The sequence below is a fragment of the Bos mutus genome, chromosome 14, assembly GCF_027580195.1.
Source record: "Bos mutus isolate GX-2022 chromosome 14, NWIPB_WYAK_1.1, whole genome shotgun sequence".
In the NCBI taxonomy this organism is placed as follows: domain Eukaryota; kingdom Metazoa; phylum Chordata; class Mammalia; order Artiodactyla; family Bovidae; genus Bos; species Bos mutus.
The window spans coordinates 8215348-8234846 of NC_091630.1; the positions used below are offsets into that span (position 1 = coordinate 8215348).

Here is a 19499-nt window from a genome sequence, read left to right on the forward strand (position 1 = left end):
GGGCGCGGCTGCGCCAATCGCGGGCCTCGGCCTCCGCCGCACCTGCGAGGAGGAGCACGCCGGCCTCCGCCGCCGTCGCCGCGCGCCCTCCCCCGTGTCCCGCCCCCACAGCGGCGCACGGAGACCTCGGCCACCCGCGGCCCGGAGCGGAAGCGGCTCCCCTGAGGCGGGCCCCGGGCCGCCGCCGCCGCCGCCGCCTCAGAGCCCGGCCGCCGCCGCCGCGCCGCAGCTTCCGGCGGCCGCGACCACGGCGAAGCGCGGGGCGCCCCGAGGACCCCCGCGACCCGGCGGGCGCCCCGACCGGGCCATCCCGCCGCGGGAGGCGGTCGCGCTCGGGCGCCTGGGGCGCCGCCCCCGATGCCCGTGTGGTGCTGCCGCTGCTCCCTGGCCGCTCATTTCAGGTGACTTCCCGGGCGGGGGCGGGTGGGCTGCGCCCGGCCGGGCCGCGCGGGCGGGGACTCGGGGACGACGCTGAGGGGGATGCCGAGGCCGCCCCGCTCGGCCGCGTTCCCGCCTCGGCTCCTCGGGCCCGTCCGGCGTCCGCTCCTCCTCGCCCTGGGCCGTGCGCGTGACGGCGCGGCCCCGAGCCTCTGCGAACCGAGACTTTACGAGAGAGCGAAGTTTCAGTGAAGGCTCTGAGGTACCCCCGCCCCGACATCTTAAACATTTTTTTTTTTTAACTGTAAAAACATTCTGATAACCTAGGTTACTGGGTTGAAGGGAGGCAGGGACTTATGTTTAAAATGTGATGCTCTAGGTATACAAATAGGTTTCTGACTTTTAAGATGTTAGTCCTTGTTAAGTCACGTATATCATAGAAATGTAACACCCGCATCTTAAACTTTTTTTTTTTCTGTTAAAAAAAACCTGATAACCTAAGTTACTGGGTTGAAGGGAGGCAGGGAGTTAATGTTTAAAATGTGATGCTCTAGGTACAAATAGGTTTCTGACTTTTAAGATGTTAGTCCATGTAAGTCAGGCATATTGTAGAAATTTGAAACATGTGAAACGATTCTTGACCTACATTATGGGGACCGTTTTTAGGGTTGATACAGATGATACGTTTTAAAATGAAAGTGAATGCACGAGGTCGAGCCCAATTGGCTAACGTCTCATTCAGTTATAGAAAGACCTAAAACAACTGGAAACTAGTTTTAACCTTGTCCTGAAGCCAAGTTAAACTTAACGAAGACTTTCATAAAATTCTTTGCTTTATATATACGCAAATGTGCTAGGATGATGATAAGCAAAACTTCTTTTGTAAAATATGAGATTCTGATCGAGTTAATTGGGGTGCATATATAGACTTTAGATGGATCATGAACTTGAATGTATAGAATGGTACTAGGCATTTTCACTCAACTTTAACCAAAATCTATGTTCTTCAATTGTGAACATAAGCAGTAAGCCACAGTAGTATTTGTGACTTGGTCATCAGTAGAAATCACAGATGTTTTCATGCCACACTGGTTGTTGCAGATACCTAGAAATACTGTTTATTTCTTCAAGATTACACTAGTTATTTTGCGTCACTATACTGGTTATTTAATATAGTGGAGGAGTACATAAAGACATATTCCATGTTTACTTTTTAGCTTCCTTGTAAATCCTATTATATGTTTAATAATAATATTCAAAGAAGAGGTCCAGAGGCTTCACCAAATTGCAAAAGTTGGGTGTTAGGCACAGAGAAAACTCAGAATTCCTGTTGTAATAGCTCAGTAATCCAGATTTGCCCTCCATCTCAGTGAATTTTGTAGGAGTCTCTAAATTCTGGATATTAGAAATTATTTTATGTAATAAACTGCTGAATTTTAAATGCTAGGCAGATTTGTTACCTACCTGACAGTGATTTGAGAGTATCAGGTACCCTTTGGAGAATTCTAGAAAACAAGTTCTCCTAGTGAAAACTTGTTAGACTGAAGCCCTTGAGAAAATAATATGCCCTTTAGAAGGTACTGTCCGAAAACTTTTTGACACCTTTTAATACAGTTGAATTCTAAGGACATGGCGTGGGATTCATGGCCATTCAACTAACTCTAGGTAGTGGATATCATATGCTTACCTCTTTGTACAGAAATTTGGAGGAGGAGATGAAAACAAGGTATTTGCTGTAGTTTGATCTTGAGAGAGAAAAGAAAACAAGCCTGCTAGCCAAAGGATAAAAATTGTGGTTGATAAACCATATTTTCATTGCATAAACAGCTCTTATATAAAATTTTTAACAGAAAATATTTAATATTTAAAACATTTCCTTAGGAAAAGGTTTATAATTTACTAATATTATTTTTTGCGGGGAGCAATTTCATTAGGAATGCATTTTAAAACCAATTGTGATAATGTCTACATTTTGGATCTTGTCTTTTATCTGAAAGGATAAGGACTGTGAGAAAGTTGTCTCCTAACTTTCAGAGGAAGAAAACTTACTGTTCTGGAAGATGAAGAGTAGCTTCATTTGTGACTTTAGGACATTGTTTTGGGTTTCCCTAGTGGTTCAGATGGTAAAGATTCTGCCTGCAATGCAGGAGACGCTGGGTTCGATCCCTGGTTGGGAAAGATCCCCTTGAAAAAGGAATGGCTGCCCACTCTAGTATTTTTGCCTGGAGAATTCCCTGAACAGAGGAGCTTGGTGAGCTACAGTCTGTGGGGCTGCAAAGAGTTGGACACAACTGAGGGACTAACACTTAGCAGTTTTTCTTATAGTAGTATCAATTTGGTAACAGTCTAAGCTTATGCTTCCAAAGTTTAAACTCAGGTAGTAAAACGTTTCATTGTAGTTTGAATGATCATTTAGAAAAGTATTGCTAGATGTGAGAAAAGTCTTTTGTTCAGTTCAGTCCAGTTCAGTCGCTCAGTCGTGTCCGACTCTTTGTGACCCCATGAATCCCAGCACGCCAGGCCTCCCTGTCCATTACCAACTCCCGGAGTTCACTCAGACTCACGTCCATCGAGTCAGTGACGCCATCCAGCCATCTAATCCTCTGTCGTCCCCATCTCCTCCTGCCCCCAATCCCTCCCAGCATCAGAGTCTTTTCCAATGAGTCAACTCTCCGCATGAGGTGGCCAAAGTACTGGAGTTTCAGCTTTAGCATCATTCCTTCCAAAGAAATCCCAGGGCTGATCTCCTTCAGAATGGACTGGTTGGATCTCCTTGCAGTCCAAGGGACTCTCAAGAGTCTTCTCCAACACCACAGTTCAAAAGCATCAATTCTTTGGCACTCAGCCTTCTTCACAGTCCAACTTTCACATCCATACATGACTACTGGAAAAACCATAGCCTTGACTAGACGGACCTTTGTTGGCAAAGTAATGTCTTTGCTTTTGAATATGCTATCTAGGTTGGTCATAACTTTCCTTCCAAGGAGTAACTGTCTTTTAATTTCATGGCTGCAGTCACCATCTGCAGTGATTTTGGAGCCCCCCAAAATAAAGTCTGACACTGTTTCCACTGTTTCCCCATCTATTTGCCATGAAGTGATGGGACCGGATGCCATGATCTTCGTTTTCTGAATGTTGAGCTTTAAGCCAACTTTTTTACTCTCCACTTCCATTTTCATCAAGAGGCTCTTTAGTTCCTCTTCACTTTCTGCCATAAGGGTGGTATCATTTACATATCTGAAGTTATTGATATTTCTCCTGGCAATCTTGATTCCAGCTTGTGTTTCTTCCAGTCCAACGTTTCTCATGATGTACTCCGCATATAAGTTACCTGGGCCATCCTTTTAATTTGTTTTGAGACTTTGGATCATAATGTTTCAAAAACAAAACATGGAAGGCATGTAAAATCATCTTAAATTTCAAATAGTCGTCTAACTTGATGCCTAACAATAGGGTAACTTTTTGCATATGGATAAAGTGCTGTTCTTTACTGTTTCCTAAAATTTAATTATATTTTCTAATTTATTGCCCCGAATAAAGGAAAAGTAGATATTTTTATTACTCAAAATAAGTATTTGTTTTAAACAGAACAAACATTCAGCAAATTGGATATCTAAAGTGGAAATTTTCACTGTTCTTAGACCGTGATGTGGTATGCATATACTGTAAAATATGTTCAGAAATACTAAATTTATAATTTAGATTTTGAGTTTTTTACAAAGAATACTTACTAATAGGCCTTTGTTTCACTGCTGCTTTATGTAAATTCAGTGAACCCTATTTTCATTTCATCTCTTGATTCAGTTTTTCATGCCTGTGTTAAACCAGTATTTATCAAGTACCATGAAAGTTTATTACAAATAGTTTATACCAATATTATGGATTAGGTACACAAAGGTTAAACTTATGACCAATGGTAGAAAATCAGAACAAATCACCTGTACTCAGTGGAGAATTAAGAGAAGTTAAGACTTTGGATCCACATACTCTACTTGAGTCTTGAGAGAGGCTAGTATCAAATTGCTTGAGGCCCACACACAGACATACACATAAAACCTGCTAGACCTAATAAATGAATTCAGTGATATTACAGAATCCAAGATCAACATACAATAATCTGTTATATTTCTATATACTAACAGTGAACAATCTGACAGTGAAATTAACAAAACAATCCAGTTTATACTAGCATCAAAGAGATTGAAGTATTTGGAAATTAGCAGAAGAAATGTGAAACTTGTACACTGAAAGTTAGAAAACATCCCTGAGAAGAATGAAAGGCTTAAATAAATGATAAGGAATCCCATGTTCAGGGGTTGAAAAGCTTAGTGTTCTTCAGATGGCAATATTCCTTGAATTTCTATACAAATTCAATGTAATCCTATAAAAGTCCTAGCTACCTTTTTTTTTTTTCCTTCCTGGAAATTGATGGAAAGACTCTAAAGCTCACATGGAGTTGCAGGGAACCCAGAATAGCCAAGACATTCTTGAGAAAAGAACAAAGTTGAAGGATTCACACTTCCTAATTTCACAAGTTACTACAAAGAAACAATAATCAAGAGAGTATGATGCACGCATAAAGGTAAACATAGATCAGTAGAATAGAACTGAGAGTCCAGAAATAATTCCCTTCACTGGTGGTAAATTGACTTCTGTGGGATCCCAAGACAAATGGAGATAACAGTGTTTCAACAAATAGTGCCACGGATGAATATCCACAAAAGAACAATGAAATGGACTGCGGCCTCATACCGTGTAAAAAAATTTAACTTAATAGATGAAAGATATAAATGTAAAAACCAAAACTATAAAGCTCATAGAGGAGAACAGATTTGTGATTTTAGATTAGGCAGAGCTTTCTTAGATATGACACCAAAAGTACAGTAACAACAAAAAAATAGACTTGATCAAAAATTAAAACTTGTGATTCAGAAGACAATATAAAGAAAGTGAAAAGACAACCCACGAAATGGGAGAAAATATTAACAAATCATATGTCCAGGATATATAAATAGTATTGAAAACTCAGCAGTAAAAACAACAGCCCAGTTGGACAGTGGGCAACTAATTTGAATTACTCTCTGAAGAAGAAATACAAATGGCCAATATGCACATGAAAAGATGGTTAACATTAGTAGTCATTGAGAAATGGTAATCAGAACTGCAGTGAGATGCTACTTTACAGCTGCTAAGGTAGCTAAAATACAAAACACAAAAAATCACTTGCTGGTGAGGATGTGGAGACGTTGGAACCTGCATATCACTGGTGGGAGTATAAGATGGTACACACTTGGGAATCACTTTGCCGATTCTTCAAGATGTTAAACCTAGGGGCCAGCCATTGCATGCACTTCTAAGAACATACCTGAGAGAAATAACATACGTTCATGTAAAGGTTTATACACAAATGTTCATAGAATATTTGTAATAGCTAAAAAGAGAAAATCATCCAGATACTCATCAGCTCATGAATGAATAAACAAAACGTGTTGTATCTAAACAGTGGAATATTATTTAGGCCTAGAAAGGAATGAAGTACCAGTACATCCAAAACATGGGTGAACCTTGCGGTCATGCTAAGTGGAAGAACTCAGATGTCAAAGGCCACATAATGGATGACGGGTCCCATTTATTTGAAATTTCCGGCGTAGGCACGTGCGGTAAGACAGTAGATTAGTGGCTGCCAGTGGCTGCGGGGAGGGAAGAGTGAAGACAGAGCGCTAATGAGTGCAGTGTCTGCTTCTGGGATGGTAAAATTTCTCTGGAGTTATTGGTAATGATTGCAAAACCTTGTGACTATACTTAGAACCCTGAATTGTACACTTTAAAAGAGTGAATTTTGGACTTGCCTGGTGGTCCATTGGTTAAGAACGTGCATTTACTACAGAGGGCATAAGTTCGAACCCTGTTAGGGAACTACGATCCACATGCTGTATGACTTTGCAAAAAAAATAAATAAAAGGGTGAAATTTGTGATGTTTGTGAATTATATCTCATTAAAGGTCTTAAAAGTATTTCCCAGTTCCCCCTATTTCAGTTCATTTCAGTCGCTCAGTTGTATCTGACTCTTTGCAACCCCGTGGACTTCAGCAAACCAAACTAACCTGTCCTTCACTATCTCCTGGAGTTTGTTCAAATTCATGTCCATTCAGTTGATGATGTCATCCAACCATCTCATCCTTTTTCACCTCCTTTTCCCCCTGCCCTCAGTCTTGCCCAGCATCAGGGTCTTCCAGTGAGTCAGCTCTTGACATCAGGTGGCCAAAGTATTGGAGTTTCAGCTTTAGCATCAGTCCATCCAATGAATATTCAGGGTTCATTTCCTTTAGATTGATTGGTTTGATCTTCCTGCTTGATCCCCTTGATCAGGGGACTCTCAAAAGTCTTCTCCAGCACCACAATTCAAAAGCATCAGTTCTTTGGCGCTTAGCCTTTTTTATGGTCCAACTTTTACATCTGTACATGACTACTGGAAAAACCACAGTTTTGATTATACAGACCTTTGTGGGCAAAATGATGTTTCTGCTTTTTAACATGCTGTCTCGGTTTGTTACAGCCTTTCTTCCAAGTAACAAACGTCTTTGAATTTCATGGCTGCAGTCACCATCCGCAGTGATCTTGGAACCTACGAAAATAAATCCTGTCAGTGTTTCCATTTTTTCCTCATCTATTTGCCATGAAATGGTGAGACCAGGTGCCCTGATCTTCATTTTTTGAATGTTGAGTTTTAAGCCAGCTTTTTCACTCTCCTCTTTCACCTTCATCAAGATGCTCTTAAGTTCCTCTTCAATTCTGCCATTGTGGTGATATCATCTGCATATTTGAAGTTATTGATATTTCTCCCGGCACTCCTCATTCCAGCTTGTGATTCATCCAGCCCAGCATTTCACAAGATGTGCTCTGCATGTAAGTTAAATAAGCAGGATGACAATAGACAGCCTTGAAGTACTCCTTTCCCTATTTTGAACTAGTTTGTTGTCCTATGTCCAGTTCTAACTGTTGCTTCTTGACCTGCATACAGATTTCTCAGGAGGCAGGTAAGGTGGTTTGGTATTCCTATTTCTTTAAAAATTTTCCAGTTTGTTATGACCACAGTCAAAGGTTTTAGCACAATGAAACAGAAGTAGATGTTCTGAAATACACTTGCTTTTTCTATGATCCATTGGTTGTTGGCAATTTGATCTCTGGTTCCTCTGCCTTTTCTAAATCCAGCTTGTACATCTGAAAGTTCTCGGTTCACATACTGTTGAAGCCTAACTTGAAGGATTTTGAGCATTACCTTTCTAACGTGAAATGAGTGCAATTGTGCAATAGTTTGAACATTCTTTGGCGTTGTCCTTCTTTGCGATTGGAATGAAAACTGACCATTTCCAATACTGTGGCCACTGCTGAGTTTTCCAAGTTTGCTGACATTTTGACTGCAGCACTTTAACAGCATCATCTTTTAGGATTTTAAATAGCTCAGCAGGATTTCCATCACCTCCACTAGCTTTGTTTGTAGTAATGCTTCCTAAAGCCCAGTTGACTTCCCACTCCAGGATGTCTGGCTCTAGGCGAGTGACTACACTACCGTGCTTGTCGTGGTCACTAAGACCTTTTTTGTTCAGTTCTTCTGTGTATTCCTGCCGCCTCTTCTTAATATCTTCTGCTTCTGTCAGGTCCATACCATTTCTGTCCTTTATTGTTCCTATCTTTGCATGAAATGTTCCCTTGTTATCCCTAATTTTCTTGAAGAGATCTCTAGTCTTGCCCATTCTATTGTTTTCCTCTATTTCTTTGCATTGTTCCCTTAAGAAGGCTTTCTTATCTCTTTTATTCTTTGAAATTCTGCATTCAGATTGGTATATCTTTTCTTTGATCCCTCATATTGTATGTAATTGTTTTATATTGTTAATCATGTTCCCATTTTGTCTTGCAACTCTTTTATGTTTTGTCTCCCTATTGGTTGTGAAAACTGATTAGTATCTTTTACTATTTTGATTATGTAACTGTTACTCACTTAATAACATTGTATCATGATTCGTCAACAGAAAGTTGATAGAATTCTATATCATCAAACCTACCATTTAATGGAAAAACCTGTAATCACTTTTTAAAATCCAAATGCATATCAGAATTATCTTGGAATATTTTGAAAAATACAAATGCCCAGATATTGCTTTTTTTCTCCAAAGCCCCAGATATGTTTCTGATAAGTAGCTTTGTTTAAAAATTACTGGACTACATGATGATTTTTTACTTTTATCTAGTTTGCTTCACTTCTTGTGTTTCATTCAGTTCTCCCACGATTTCATTTAGTTTGTTTTCCAGTTTTGCCATTCCATCTTTTTTTTTTTAATGTTCTTTCTCAAACGTTTATCAAGCATAGTAGAAAATCTTTTAAATAGTATGTAATATATATATTTTTAAAAAACATGAATTTTTGCCTAACTGAAAAATTTATGATGTTTTGATTCCACTTGTTTGACTTAGTGTGAATAGAATGCTAGAGTTCTAATTTTAAAGAAATAGATATGCAAAAAGCCCCAAAGGTTAACTGTATAGCACAGGGAGCTATAGTGAATATCCTGTAACAACCTATAATAGAAAATAATCTCAAAAATAATCTATGTGTATATGTAAACTGAATGACTCTGCACCAGAAACATTGTAAGTCAAGAATACTTCAATAAAGTATATAAGTATATATATTAAGAAAAAAGAGGCATCCAAAGGAAGCTGAGGAACCTGTCCTTGACACACATTTAGGAGAAGTATGAGGGACAAGCCCAAGTATAATGCATTCATGTTGAGTTCAGTCGTCAAGCAAGAAGTTGTCAAGCAGAAGGCAAGACAGCTAGTACATCTGGATCTGATCAATGATAAGAGATGAAATGATCTGAAAGGGATGACTGATCTTAAGTTGTTTCTTCCAGGGGCAGCCTTGCAGTGTGAGGAGTAGCCATATTAAATGAAATCTGTTCTGGCAATAATGCGCCAATGTATTGATAGGGAAGTCCAATTATTGGGGGAAGGAAAGCTGTTAGTGTATCCTGGGGGAACTCTGCCCTTTCCAAGGGTAGTTTGGGAAATTGGAGGGTTATAGGAAGGAAAAGGCAATGGCACCCCACTCCAGTACTCTTGTCTGGAAAATCCAATGGACGAAGGAGCCTGGTAGGCTGCAGTCCATGGGGTCGCTAAGAGTCGGACACGACTGAGCGACTTCACTTTCACTTTTCACTTTCCTGCATTGGAGAAGGAAATGGCAACCCACTTCAGTGTTCTTGCCTGGAGAATCCCAGGGACGGGGGAGCCTGGTGGGCTGCTGTCTATGGGGTCACACAGAGTCGGACATGACTGAAGTGACTTAGCAGCAGCAGCAGGAAGGAGAAATTATTGCTCTCTGCCTAATTCTTTCCATTTGTCTTCCTCCCCTAGGATCAGTGAGTCTTGTGAAATAACTGATTGATTCCCATGTTTGTCATTTGGGGAATAGCAATAACCACACTCACCCACTAGTCAGTACTCAGGTTAACTTTCAGATAATTGGCCTGTTTCTTAACTCAGGAATTCTATTTTGAAGTAATCTCGGATAATGCAGAAAATTAACTGTGCTCAAAGGATGCTCCATTTATTGCATGAACGTGTCAGAATGCCAAAACTAGTTTCTTGGGAGGCAGTTGGGAAAGAAGGTAGATTGGAAATCAACATTAAGATCTTTGCACTTTTCAGTATCTCTGAGAATAAGATGTATAAACCTTATTGTTTAGCCAAAACACACAATTTGTAATATATAAGTTCAGTAACTTTTCCTTATAATACTGTATGTAGCTATCTTGTTCCACATGAAAAGTGGAAGTGTTAGTTGTTCAGTCATGTCCAACTCTTTGTGACCCCTTGGACTGTAGCCCGCCAGGCTCCTCTATCCATGGAATTATCCAGACAAGAATACTAGAGTGGATTGCCATTCCCTTTTCCAGGGTATTTTCCCAACCCAGGGATCAAACCTGGGTCTCCCGCATTGAAGGTAGATTCTTTACTGTCTGAGCTACCAGGAAAGCCTACGTATATATATATATACTGCCTCTAATGCACACAACTTTTTATTAATGAGGAAGGAAAAAAAAAAGTGAAGGAGACACTTTCCAGTCCTAGGAGATGTCAGAGAATTGTAAAAATGCCTAATACAGTCCTGTGTCTTTGGTCATTAAAAATAGCTTGTTATTTAAAACTTGCCTTCAAGTCATTAAAGAGACAGCAGCTAAAGTCAGCCCTCCATATCCACAGGTTCTACATCCATGGGTTCAACCAACTACAGATGGGAAATATTTGAGAAAGAAAAAGTTCAAAAAGCAAAATTTGAATTTCCTGCATGAAGACAACTGCATACATAGCATTTATATTGTATTAGGTGATAGTTAATCTAGAGACAGCTTGGATTCTGTGGGCGGGTGGAGGTAGATTATATGCAAAAATATGCCATTTTATAAAAGGGACTTAAGGATCCGTGGATTTTGGTGTTTGGGGGCTGGATTCTGGAACCAACCCCCACTGGATAGCAAGGGACCACTGTATTTAGGATTTCTGAGAAAGTGGTGTACATTGAAATGTAGCTAAGCTAATTTGAAAGCATTAATAAAAAGGATTTCCTTTTCTCCTTTTATGGAACTGTTGAATATTTTGTGGCCTAAATAAAAAGTGAATAGAGACAGATTTTTATAAAGGCTATATTGACTATATATCTGTTGTTTTTTGTTCCATGTTTTTCTTTTAAAAGAAACTACAGTGACACTGAAACTGAAGGAGAGATTTTAAATTCATTAGTGCAATATTTTGGTGATAATTTGGGGCAAAACGTTAAAGCTATGCCATTAGTTGAAGAAACTTCTTTACTTGAAGATTCATCAGTGACTTTGCCTGTGGTAGTAATAGGTAAGTTTTATTGCCTTTTATCTCTTAAAATTACAGTTATGATCCTTACTACCTTTATAAATGTATGGTTATATGTAGCACAAATCCATAGGATTGTATTGAAAAGTATTCTTAGGTTGCCTGATAACCAATAACCAAGTCTTTGGAAAGAGGAATTGGTTTATCTGACATTAGATTCTGTATTAGAGTGAAACATTTTTTCATTGAAGGGCTGAGATTGCTCTATTATTTTAAAACATCAGTAGTCTATCAGTTATGTTACTTATATGACAGTGTCATGGTCACGATGATAATCAGTGTTATTAGAACCCTGTACAGAGGATTCCTATGTACATTATTGAATTGTGCCTTAGAATCCTATAGCACACTGATGTTGTAAAGTATGGACAGACAGGGAAACTCAGTAGTTGAGTAACGTGTGTATGTTGGTAGTCAGTACTCAGTAGAACATTATAGTACTCTACAGTTATGTTTATAATATTTTAACCACCTATTACTATTATATATCCATCCACCTCAATAGAGAGGTATATAAGATATTAAAAGTTAAGCTATTAATAAAACCTGATTACTTCAGAATTATATAATTTTATGGTTTTGTTTTATTGCCTGTATTTAATTACCTGTTATGTATTAGGTTCACCAAAAAGTTCAATCAGGTTTTTCCAGAAGATGAGGCAAAAAAACCTGAACAAAATTTTTGGCAAACCCAGTATGTATGTTGTATGTTTAGTCACTCAGTCATCTGTAACTCTTTGCAACCCCATGGACTATAGCACACCAGGCTCCTCTCTGTCCATGGGATTCTCCAGGCAAGAAGACTGGAGTGGGTTGCCATTTCCTTCTCCAGGGGCTCTTTCTGACCCACAAATCAAACCCACGTCTCCTGCATTGCAGGCACTCATTAATGTGGACAAGTACTCCGGTGTGAAGCCAAGCTAAAGGAAGGAGTTATGGGATGTAATGAACCTTGATGGCATACAACTTCCTTAGTTTCTTTGATGGCCTGTTTCAAAGTTAATGCAGAGGAAACTTCTGCCCTCTGACTGGCATTTGGACATCTCTCCCTAGGAGACAAAATAAATGAAAGAAAGAGGGGAGGAAGGGAGTTCTGTACTAGATTCTCCTGTAAGGGAGCCGATAGAGCATCTGCAGCAGTCCCGTGCCAGAAACCAAACCCCGTGCTCCACTTCCCATGCATGTCCACCTGGTTTTCTATTCTGGATATCTTGCAGTAGGTAAAGGAAGCCTGTCTTCTTCTTCTGGTTAGGCCATAGCAGGGTTACAAAAGGAAAAACTGTCCTCTGTACCTACTCACCCACCTCACGTTCCCCCAAAACAATTTGTTCCTGTTTGGCCTTAGCAAGCCAAAGAGTGGCTTAACCTTATGTATATAGGGCCATTGTTGCTGGCACTAGCACCATAATGGGCTAATGTCCTAGTTACGGTATGTAATTGGTTTTCTATTGTGAACACATTACCACAAACCTGGTGGCTTTTATAACATAAATGTGTTATCTGACTGTTCTATAGAATGGAAGTCCAGCACTGGTCTCACTGGACTAAAATCAAGGTATCAGCTGGGCTGCATTCCTTTTGGAGGCTCTAGGGTAGATAGAATGTTTCCTTGCTTTTCTAGCCTCTAGTTTCTAGAGGCTACTGGTATTCCTTTGGCTCCTGAACCACTTCTACATCTTCAAAGCTAGCAGTGCTGTTTTTCTTTTAACCTTTCATAGTTAGATTCCTCCTCAACACAGGTGGGAAAGGGTCACTGTTTCGAAGGACTTGTGTGATTAGTTTGGGCACACTTGGATAATCCAGGGTACTCTACCCCAGCTCATGGTCCTTACTTTAATCACATTTACAAAGTCCTTTTTCTTTGTAACATAACATACTCAGGTTCTTGGTGTTAAGAATGGAAAGTCTTTGGGACTTGAGGTGCATTCTGCTTGTGTGTGTATTTCTCTGTGAAGTGCTTGTTTGTATTCTTTTTGTGTAGTCTTTCACGTGTTACTTCTTTTTGGTTTTTTGTCTCAGATACTCAGTTCAGTTCACTTGTTCAGTTGTGTCTGACTCTCTGCGACCCCATGGACCACAGCACGCCAGGCCTCCCTGTCCATCACCAACTCCTGGAGTTTACTCAAACTCAGGTCCATCGAGTCAGTGATGCCATCCAACTATCTCATCCTCTGTCGTTCCCTTCTCCTTCCCGCCTTCAATCTTTCCCAGCATCAGGGTCTTTTCAGATGAGTCAATTATTTGCATTAGGTGGCCAAAGTTATTGGAGCTTCAGCTTCAGGATCAGTCCTTTCAATGAATATTCAGGGTAGATTTCCTTTAGGATTGACTGGTTTGATCTCCTTGCAGTCCAAGGGACTCTCTAGAGTCTTTTCCAACACCACGGTTTGAAAGCATCAATTCTTTGGCATTCAGCCTTCTATATGGTCCAACCCTCACATCCATACATGACTACTGGAAAAACCATGACTATGACTATATAGACCTTTGTTGGCAAAATGATGTCTTTGCTTTTTAATATGCTCTCTATGTTGTTCATAGCTTTTCTTTCAAGGAGCAGCCATCTTTTCATTTCATGACCGCAGTCAACGTCCACAGTGATTTTGGAGCCCAAGAAAATAAATCCATAACTGTTTCCATTTTATCCCCCAGTCTCTTTGCCATGAAGTGATGGGACCAGATGCCATGATCTTAGTTTTTTGAATGTTGAGTTTTAAGCCAGGTTTTTACTCTCCTCTTTCACCTTCATCAGGAGGCTCTTTAGTTCCTCTTCGCTTTCTGCCATTAGTGGTGTCATCTGCATATCTGAGGTTATTAATAATTTCTCCCAGCAATATCTATTGCCACTTGAACTTCATCCTGCCTGGTGTTTTCGCATGATGTATTCTCTATGTAAGTTAAATAAGCAGCATGACAATAGATAGCCTTGATGTACTCCTTTCCCAATTTGGAAGCAGTCCTTTTCTCCATGTCTGGTTCTGACTATTGCTTCTTCACCTACAAACAGGTTTCACAGGAGGCAGATTAGGTGATCTGGTATTCCCATTTCTTTAAGGATTTTCAACAGTTTGTTGTGATCCACACAGTCAGAGGCTTTAGTATAATCAAGAAAAGAAGTAGGTGTTTTTTTCTGGAATTTCCTTGCTTTTTTATGATCCAATGGGTGTTGGCAGTTTGATCTCTTTCCTCTGCCTTTTCTAAATCCAGCTTGTATATCAGAAGTTCTCCATTCACGTACTGTTTAAGCCTAGCTTAAAGAATTTTGAGCATTACCTTGCTAGCATGTGAAATGAGTACAATTTTGTGGTAATTTGAACATTATCTGGCATTCCTCTTCTTTGGGATTGGAATGAAACTGACCTTTTCCAATCCTGTGGCCACTGCTGAGTTTTCCAAATTTGCTGGCATATTGAGTGCAGCACTTCAACAGCATCATCTTTTAGGATTGAAGTAGCTCAGCTGGAATTCTATCACCTCCACTAGCTTTGTTTGTAGTAATGCTTCCTAAAGCCCACTTGTCTTCCCATTCCAGGATGTCTGGCTCTAGGTGAGTGATCACACCATTGTGGTTATCTGGGTCGTGAAGATCTTTTTTGTACAGTTCTTCTGTGTATTCTTCCTACCTCTTAATATCTTCTACTTCTGTTAGGTCTGTACCATTTCTGTCTTTTTTTGTCCCCATCTTTACATGAAATGTTCCCTTGGTATCTCATTTTTTTGAAGAGATCTCTAGTCTTTCACATTCTATTGTTTCCCTCTATTTCTTGGCACTGATCACTGAGGAAGGCTTTCTTATCTCTCCTTGCTGTTCTTTGGAACTCTGCTTTCAGATGGGTATATCTTCCCTTGTCTCCCTTGCCTTTTGGTTCTCTTTGTTTCTCAGCTGTGTGTAAGGCCTCCTCAGACAACCGTTTTGCCTTTTTGCATCTCTCTTTCTTGGGGATGGTTTGCTCAACACTTCCTATACAACATTATAAACCTCTATCCATAGTTCTTCAGGCACTCTGTCTATCAAATTTAATCCATTAAATCTATTTGTCATTTCCACTGTATAATCATAAGGGATTTGATTTAGGTCATACCTGTTCTTTGGAAGGACTGATCCTAAAGCTGAAACTCCAGTACTTTGGCCACCTCATGCGAAGAGCTGACTCACTGGAAAAGACTCTGATGCTGGGAGGGACTGGGGGCAGGAGAAGGGGACGACAGAGGATGAGATGGCTGGATGGCATCACTGACTCGATGGACGTGAGTTTGAGTGAACTCCAGGAGTTGGTGATGGATAGGGAGGCCTGGCGTGCTGTGATTCATGGGGTCGCAAAGAGTCGGACACGACCGAGCAACTGAACTGAACTGAACTGGACGGCCTAGTGGTTTTCCCTACTTTCTTCAATTTAAGTCTGAATTTGGCAATAAGGAGTTCAGGATCTGAGCCATAGTCAGCTCCACAGTTTTTGCTGACTGTATAGAGCTTCTCCATCTTTGGCTGCAAAGAGTATAATCAGTCTGATTTCGATACTGACTCTGGTGATGTCCACGTGTATAGTTGTCTCTTATGTTGTTGGAAGACAAATGCTTTATCACATATATGCTTTATAAATATTTTCTCCCAGTCTGTGGCCTGTCTTTTCATTGTCTCAGTGACTTGGCAGAGCAGAAATTTTAAACTTTAATGAAGTACTGCATATCAGTTTTTTCTTTCATAGATCTTGCTTTTGGTCTTAAACATCTAAAAACTCATTACCAAAACCAAGGTCACCTAAATTTTCTCCTATGTCATCTTCTGAAAGTTTTATAATTTAGTGTTCTATATTAGGTCTCACGTCCAACAACACAGGAGATGAGTACATCACCAGAAGGTCAATACCAAAGTCAGATTGATTATATTCTTTGTAGCTGAAGATGGAGAAGCTCTATGCTGTTATGTCACTTCAGTCGTGTCCGACTCTGTGCGACCCCATAGATGGCAGCCCACCAGGCTCCCCCGTCCCTGGGATTCTCCAGGCAAGAACACTGGAGTGGGTTGCCATTTCCTTCTCCAGTGCATGAAAGTGAAACGTGAAAGTGAAGTCGCTCAGTCGTGTCGGACTCTTCGCAACCCCATGGACTGCAGCCCACCAGGCTCCTCTGCCCATGGGATTTTCCAGGCAAGAGTACTGGAGTGGGGTGCCATTGCCTTCTCCGAGAAGCTCTATACCGTCAGCAAAAACAAGACTGGGAGTTGACTGTGGTTCAGATCATATACTCCTTATTGCAAAATTCAGACTTAATTTGAAGAACGTAGGGAAAACCATTTAGGCCATTCAGGTATGACCTAAATCAAACCAGTCAATCCTAAAGGAAATCAATGCTGAATATTCATTGGAAGGACTGATGCTGAAGCTGAAGCTTTAATACTTTGGCCACCTGATGCGAAGAGCTGACTTATTAGAAAAGACTTCGATGCTGGGAAGGATTGATGGCAAGAGGAGAAGGGGATGACAGAGAATGAGATGGTTGGATGGTATTACCCACTTAATGGACATGAATTTCAGCAAGCTCTGAGAATTGATGGACAGAGAGGCATCGTGTGCTGGGGTTCGTGGGGTCATAAAGAGTCAGACACGACTGAGCGACTGAGGTTACTGACTGATGGTATCATTCAACCTTACTGTAAGCTTGTTACTTCCAGGAGTTTTTTGGTGAATTCTTTTGGACTTTCTGCATAATTACAGCATTTACAAACAAAGACAGTTTTGTTTCTTCCTTCCCAATCTGTGTATCTTTAATTTCCTTTTCTGGTCTTAATGCATTAGCTAGGATTTCCTTTCTGGTATGTATTGAATAGGAATGATGAGAAAAGACATGCTTGCCTTGATCTTTTAGGGGAAAAAAAACCCTAAATTCTCACCATTAAGTATGATGTTAGCTATTGGATTTTTGTTGATACTCATTAACAAGTTCCCCTTTGTTGCTCGTTGAAAGTTTTTACATGAATAGGTATTCAGTTCAGTTCAGTCGCTCAGTCATGTCTGACTCTTTGCAACCCCATTAACGGCAGCACACCAGGCCTCCCTGTCCATCACCAACTCCTGGAGTCCACCCAAATTCATGTCCATCGAGTCAATGATGCCATCCAACCATCTCATCCTCTGTCGTCCCCTTCTCCTCCTGCCCTCAATCTTTCCCAGCATCAGGGTCTTTTCAAATGAGTCAGCTCTTCGCATCAGGTGGCCAAAGTATTGGAGTTTCAGCTTCAACATCAGACCTTCCAATGAACACCCAGGACTGATCTCCTTTAGGATGGACTGGTTGGATCTCCTTGCAGTCCAAGGGACTCTCAAGAGTCTTCTCTAACACCACGGTTCAAAAACATCAATTCTTCGGTTCTCAGCTTTCTTTATAGTCCAACTCTCATATCCATACATGACTACTGAAAAAACCATAGCCTTGACTAGACAGCCCTTTGTTGGCAAAGTAATGTCTCTGCTTTTCAATATGCTGTCTAGGTTGGTCATAACTTTCCTTCCAAGGAGTAAGCGTCTTTTAATTTCACGGCTGCAATCACCATTTGCAGTGATTTTGGAGCCCAGAAAAATAAAGTCTGACACTGTTTCCACTGTTTCCTCATCTATTTCCCATGAAGTGATGGGACCGGATGCCATGATCTTAGTTTTCTGAATGTTGAGCTTTAAGCCAACTTTTTCACTCTCCTCTTTCACTTTCATCAAGAGGCTCTTTAGTTCTTCACATTCTGCCATAAGGGTGGTGTCCTCTGCATATCTGAGGTTATTGATATTTCTCCTGGCAATCTTGATTCCAGCTTGTGCTTCTTCCAGCCCAGCGTTTCTCATGATGTATGTACTCTGCATATAAGTTAAATAAGCAGGGTGACAATATACAGCCTTGACATACTCCTTTTCCTATTTGGAACCAGTCTATTGTTCCCATGTCCAGTTCTAGCTGTTGCTTCCTGACCTGCGTACAGGTTTCTCAAGAGGCAGGTCAGGTGGTCTGGTATTCCCGTCTCTCAGAATTTTCCACAGTTTATTGTGGTCCACACAGTCAAAGGCTTTGGCATAGTCAATAAAGCAGAAATAGATGTTTTTCTGGAACTCTCCTGCTTTTTCGATGATCCAGCAGATGTTGGCAATTTGATTTGGTCCCTCTGCCTCTTCTAAAACCAGCTTGAACATCTGGAAGTTCACGATTCATGTATTGCTGAAGCCTGGTTTGCAGAATTTTAAGCATTACTTTACTAGCATGTGAGATGAGTGCAGTTGTGCAGTAATTTGAGCATAGGTATTGGATTTTGTCAAATGCATTTTCTGTTCTGTTGGTATTATGATTTTACTTTTTTAGTTTTGTCTTTCATTTCTTTCAAGGAAATTAGCTCTTTTCCTCAGTATTTGTAATTTTAAAAGTTTTGTGAAGTAAAATTGTTTATATTTTCCTTTCTTTTGAGGTTTGTGTCATATCTAAAGGCTTCCTACTAGAGCATTATATGTAGAAGTATTGCTCTCTTTTCTGTTACCATGATTTTACTTTTCATATTTACATCTTTGACTTTATTTTATTTGGGGCAAAATATTAGTCAAGGATCAGAATTTTCTCTGATGGCTAAAAGTTGTCCCAGGTGGATTAAATTTTTGGTAGATGGAGATAATAGAAAAGTGGCAATCCAGACTAAAGGAACTATAGAAATCAAAGTAGTTTAACAGGATTCGACAAAAAAAGCCGGTTTCCAGTTTTGTTTTAGGTAAAGGAGATACAAATACAGGAGGGAGGTTGTTAGGTGGGGCTTAGAAGATGGTTGAGAGCAAAATGTGGAGAGCTCTTGATAATCAGAAACAGACAGTGACAGGCTTTAGGACAGGTTGGTTAATACAGTGAAGACTGTGTTATAGAAAGTCATTTGAATGTAAAATGTGAAATGATTTGGAGTAGATGACTCTTGAACAAGAAGAGATTTTTTGTCTTCTGAGTGAGAGTATATGAATGAGAATAGCTATAACAGCTGAATGGATAAAGGTGACAGAAGAGGTTTAGAACTATAATCTAATTAACTCAGGATTTTGCTAGTAAGTATAATACTTTGAGGAGGAATGAGGTTTAAAGGAGAGGGCACCAAAAATGGAGGAAGTCATGAATTTGATTTTGAACACGGTTATTAGTCGTTCAGTCAGGTGGAGTGAAAAAGTGGCATATGGAAA

At 40.2% G+C, this 19499-nt stretch overlaps 1 protein-coding gene across 3 annotated transcripts in view; it reads left to right on the forward strand.

The window, feature by feature from the left end:
• The first annotated feature begins 218 nt into the window (after window positions 1-218).
• Window positions 219-19499, forward strand: part of OSGIN2 (oxidative stress induced growth inhibitor family member 2) — a 30662-nt gene continuing 11381 nt past the window's right edge. The window contains exons 1-2 of one of the 3 annotated variants that reach the window (XM_070382924.1): window positions 219-401; window positions 11135-11289. In XM_070382924.1, coding sequence (XP_070239025.1) covers window positions 358-401; window positions 11135-11289 — 199 coding nt within the window. In that variant the 5' untranslated portion in view covers window positions 219-357. Of the gene's footprint in view, window positions 402-449; window positions 641-7014; window positions 7285-11134; window positions 11290-19499 lie in introns of those variants that run through there. The other 2 variants (XM_070382926.1, XM_070382925.1) reach the window with 2 other exon arrangements.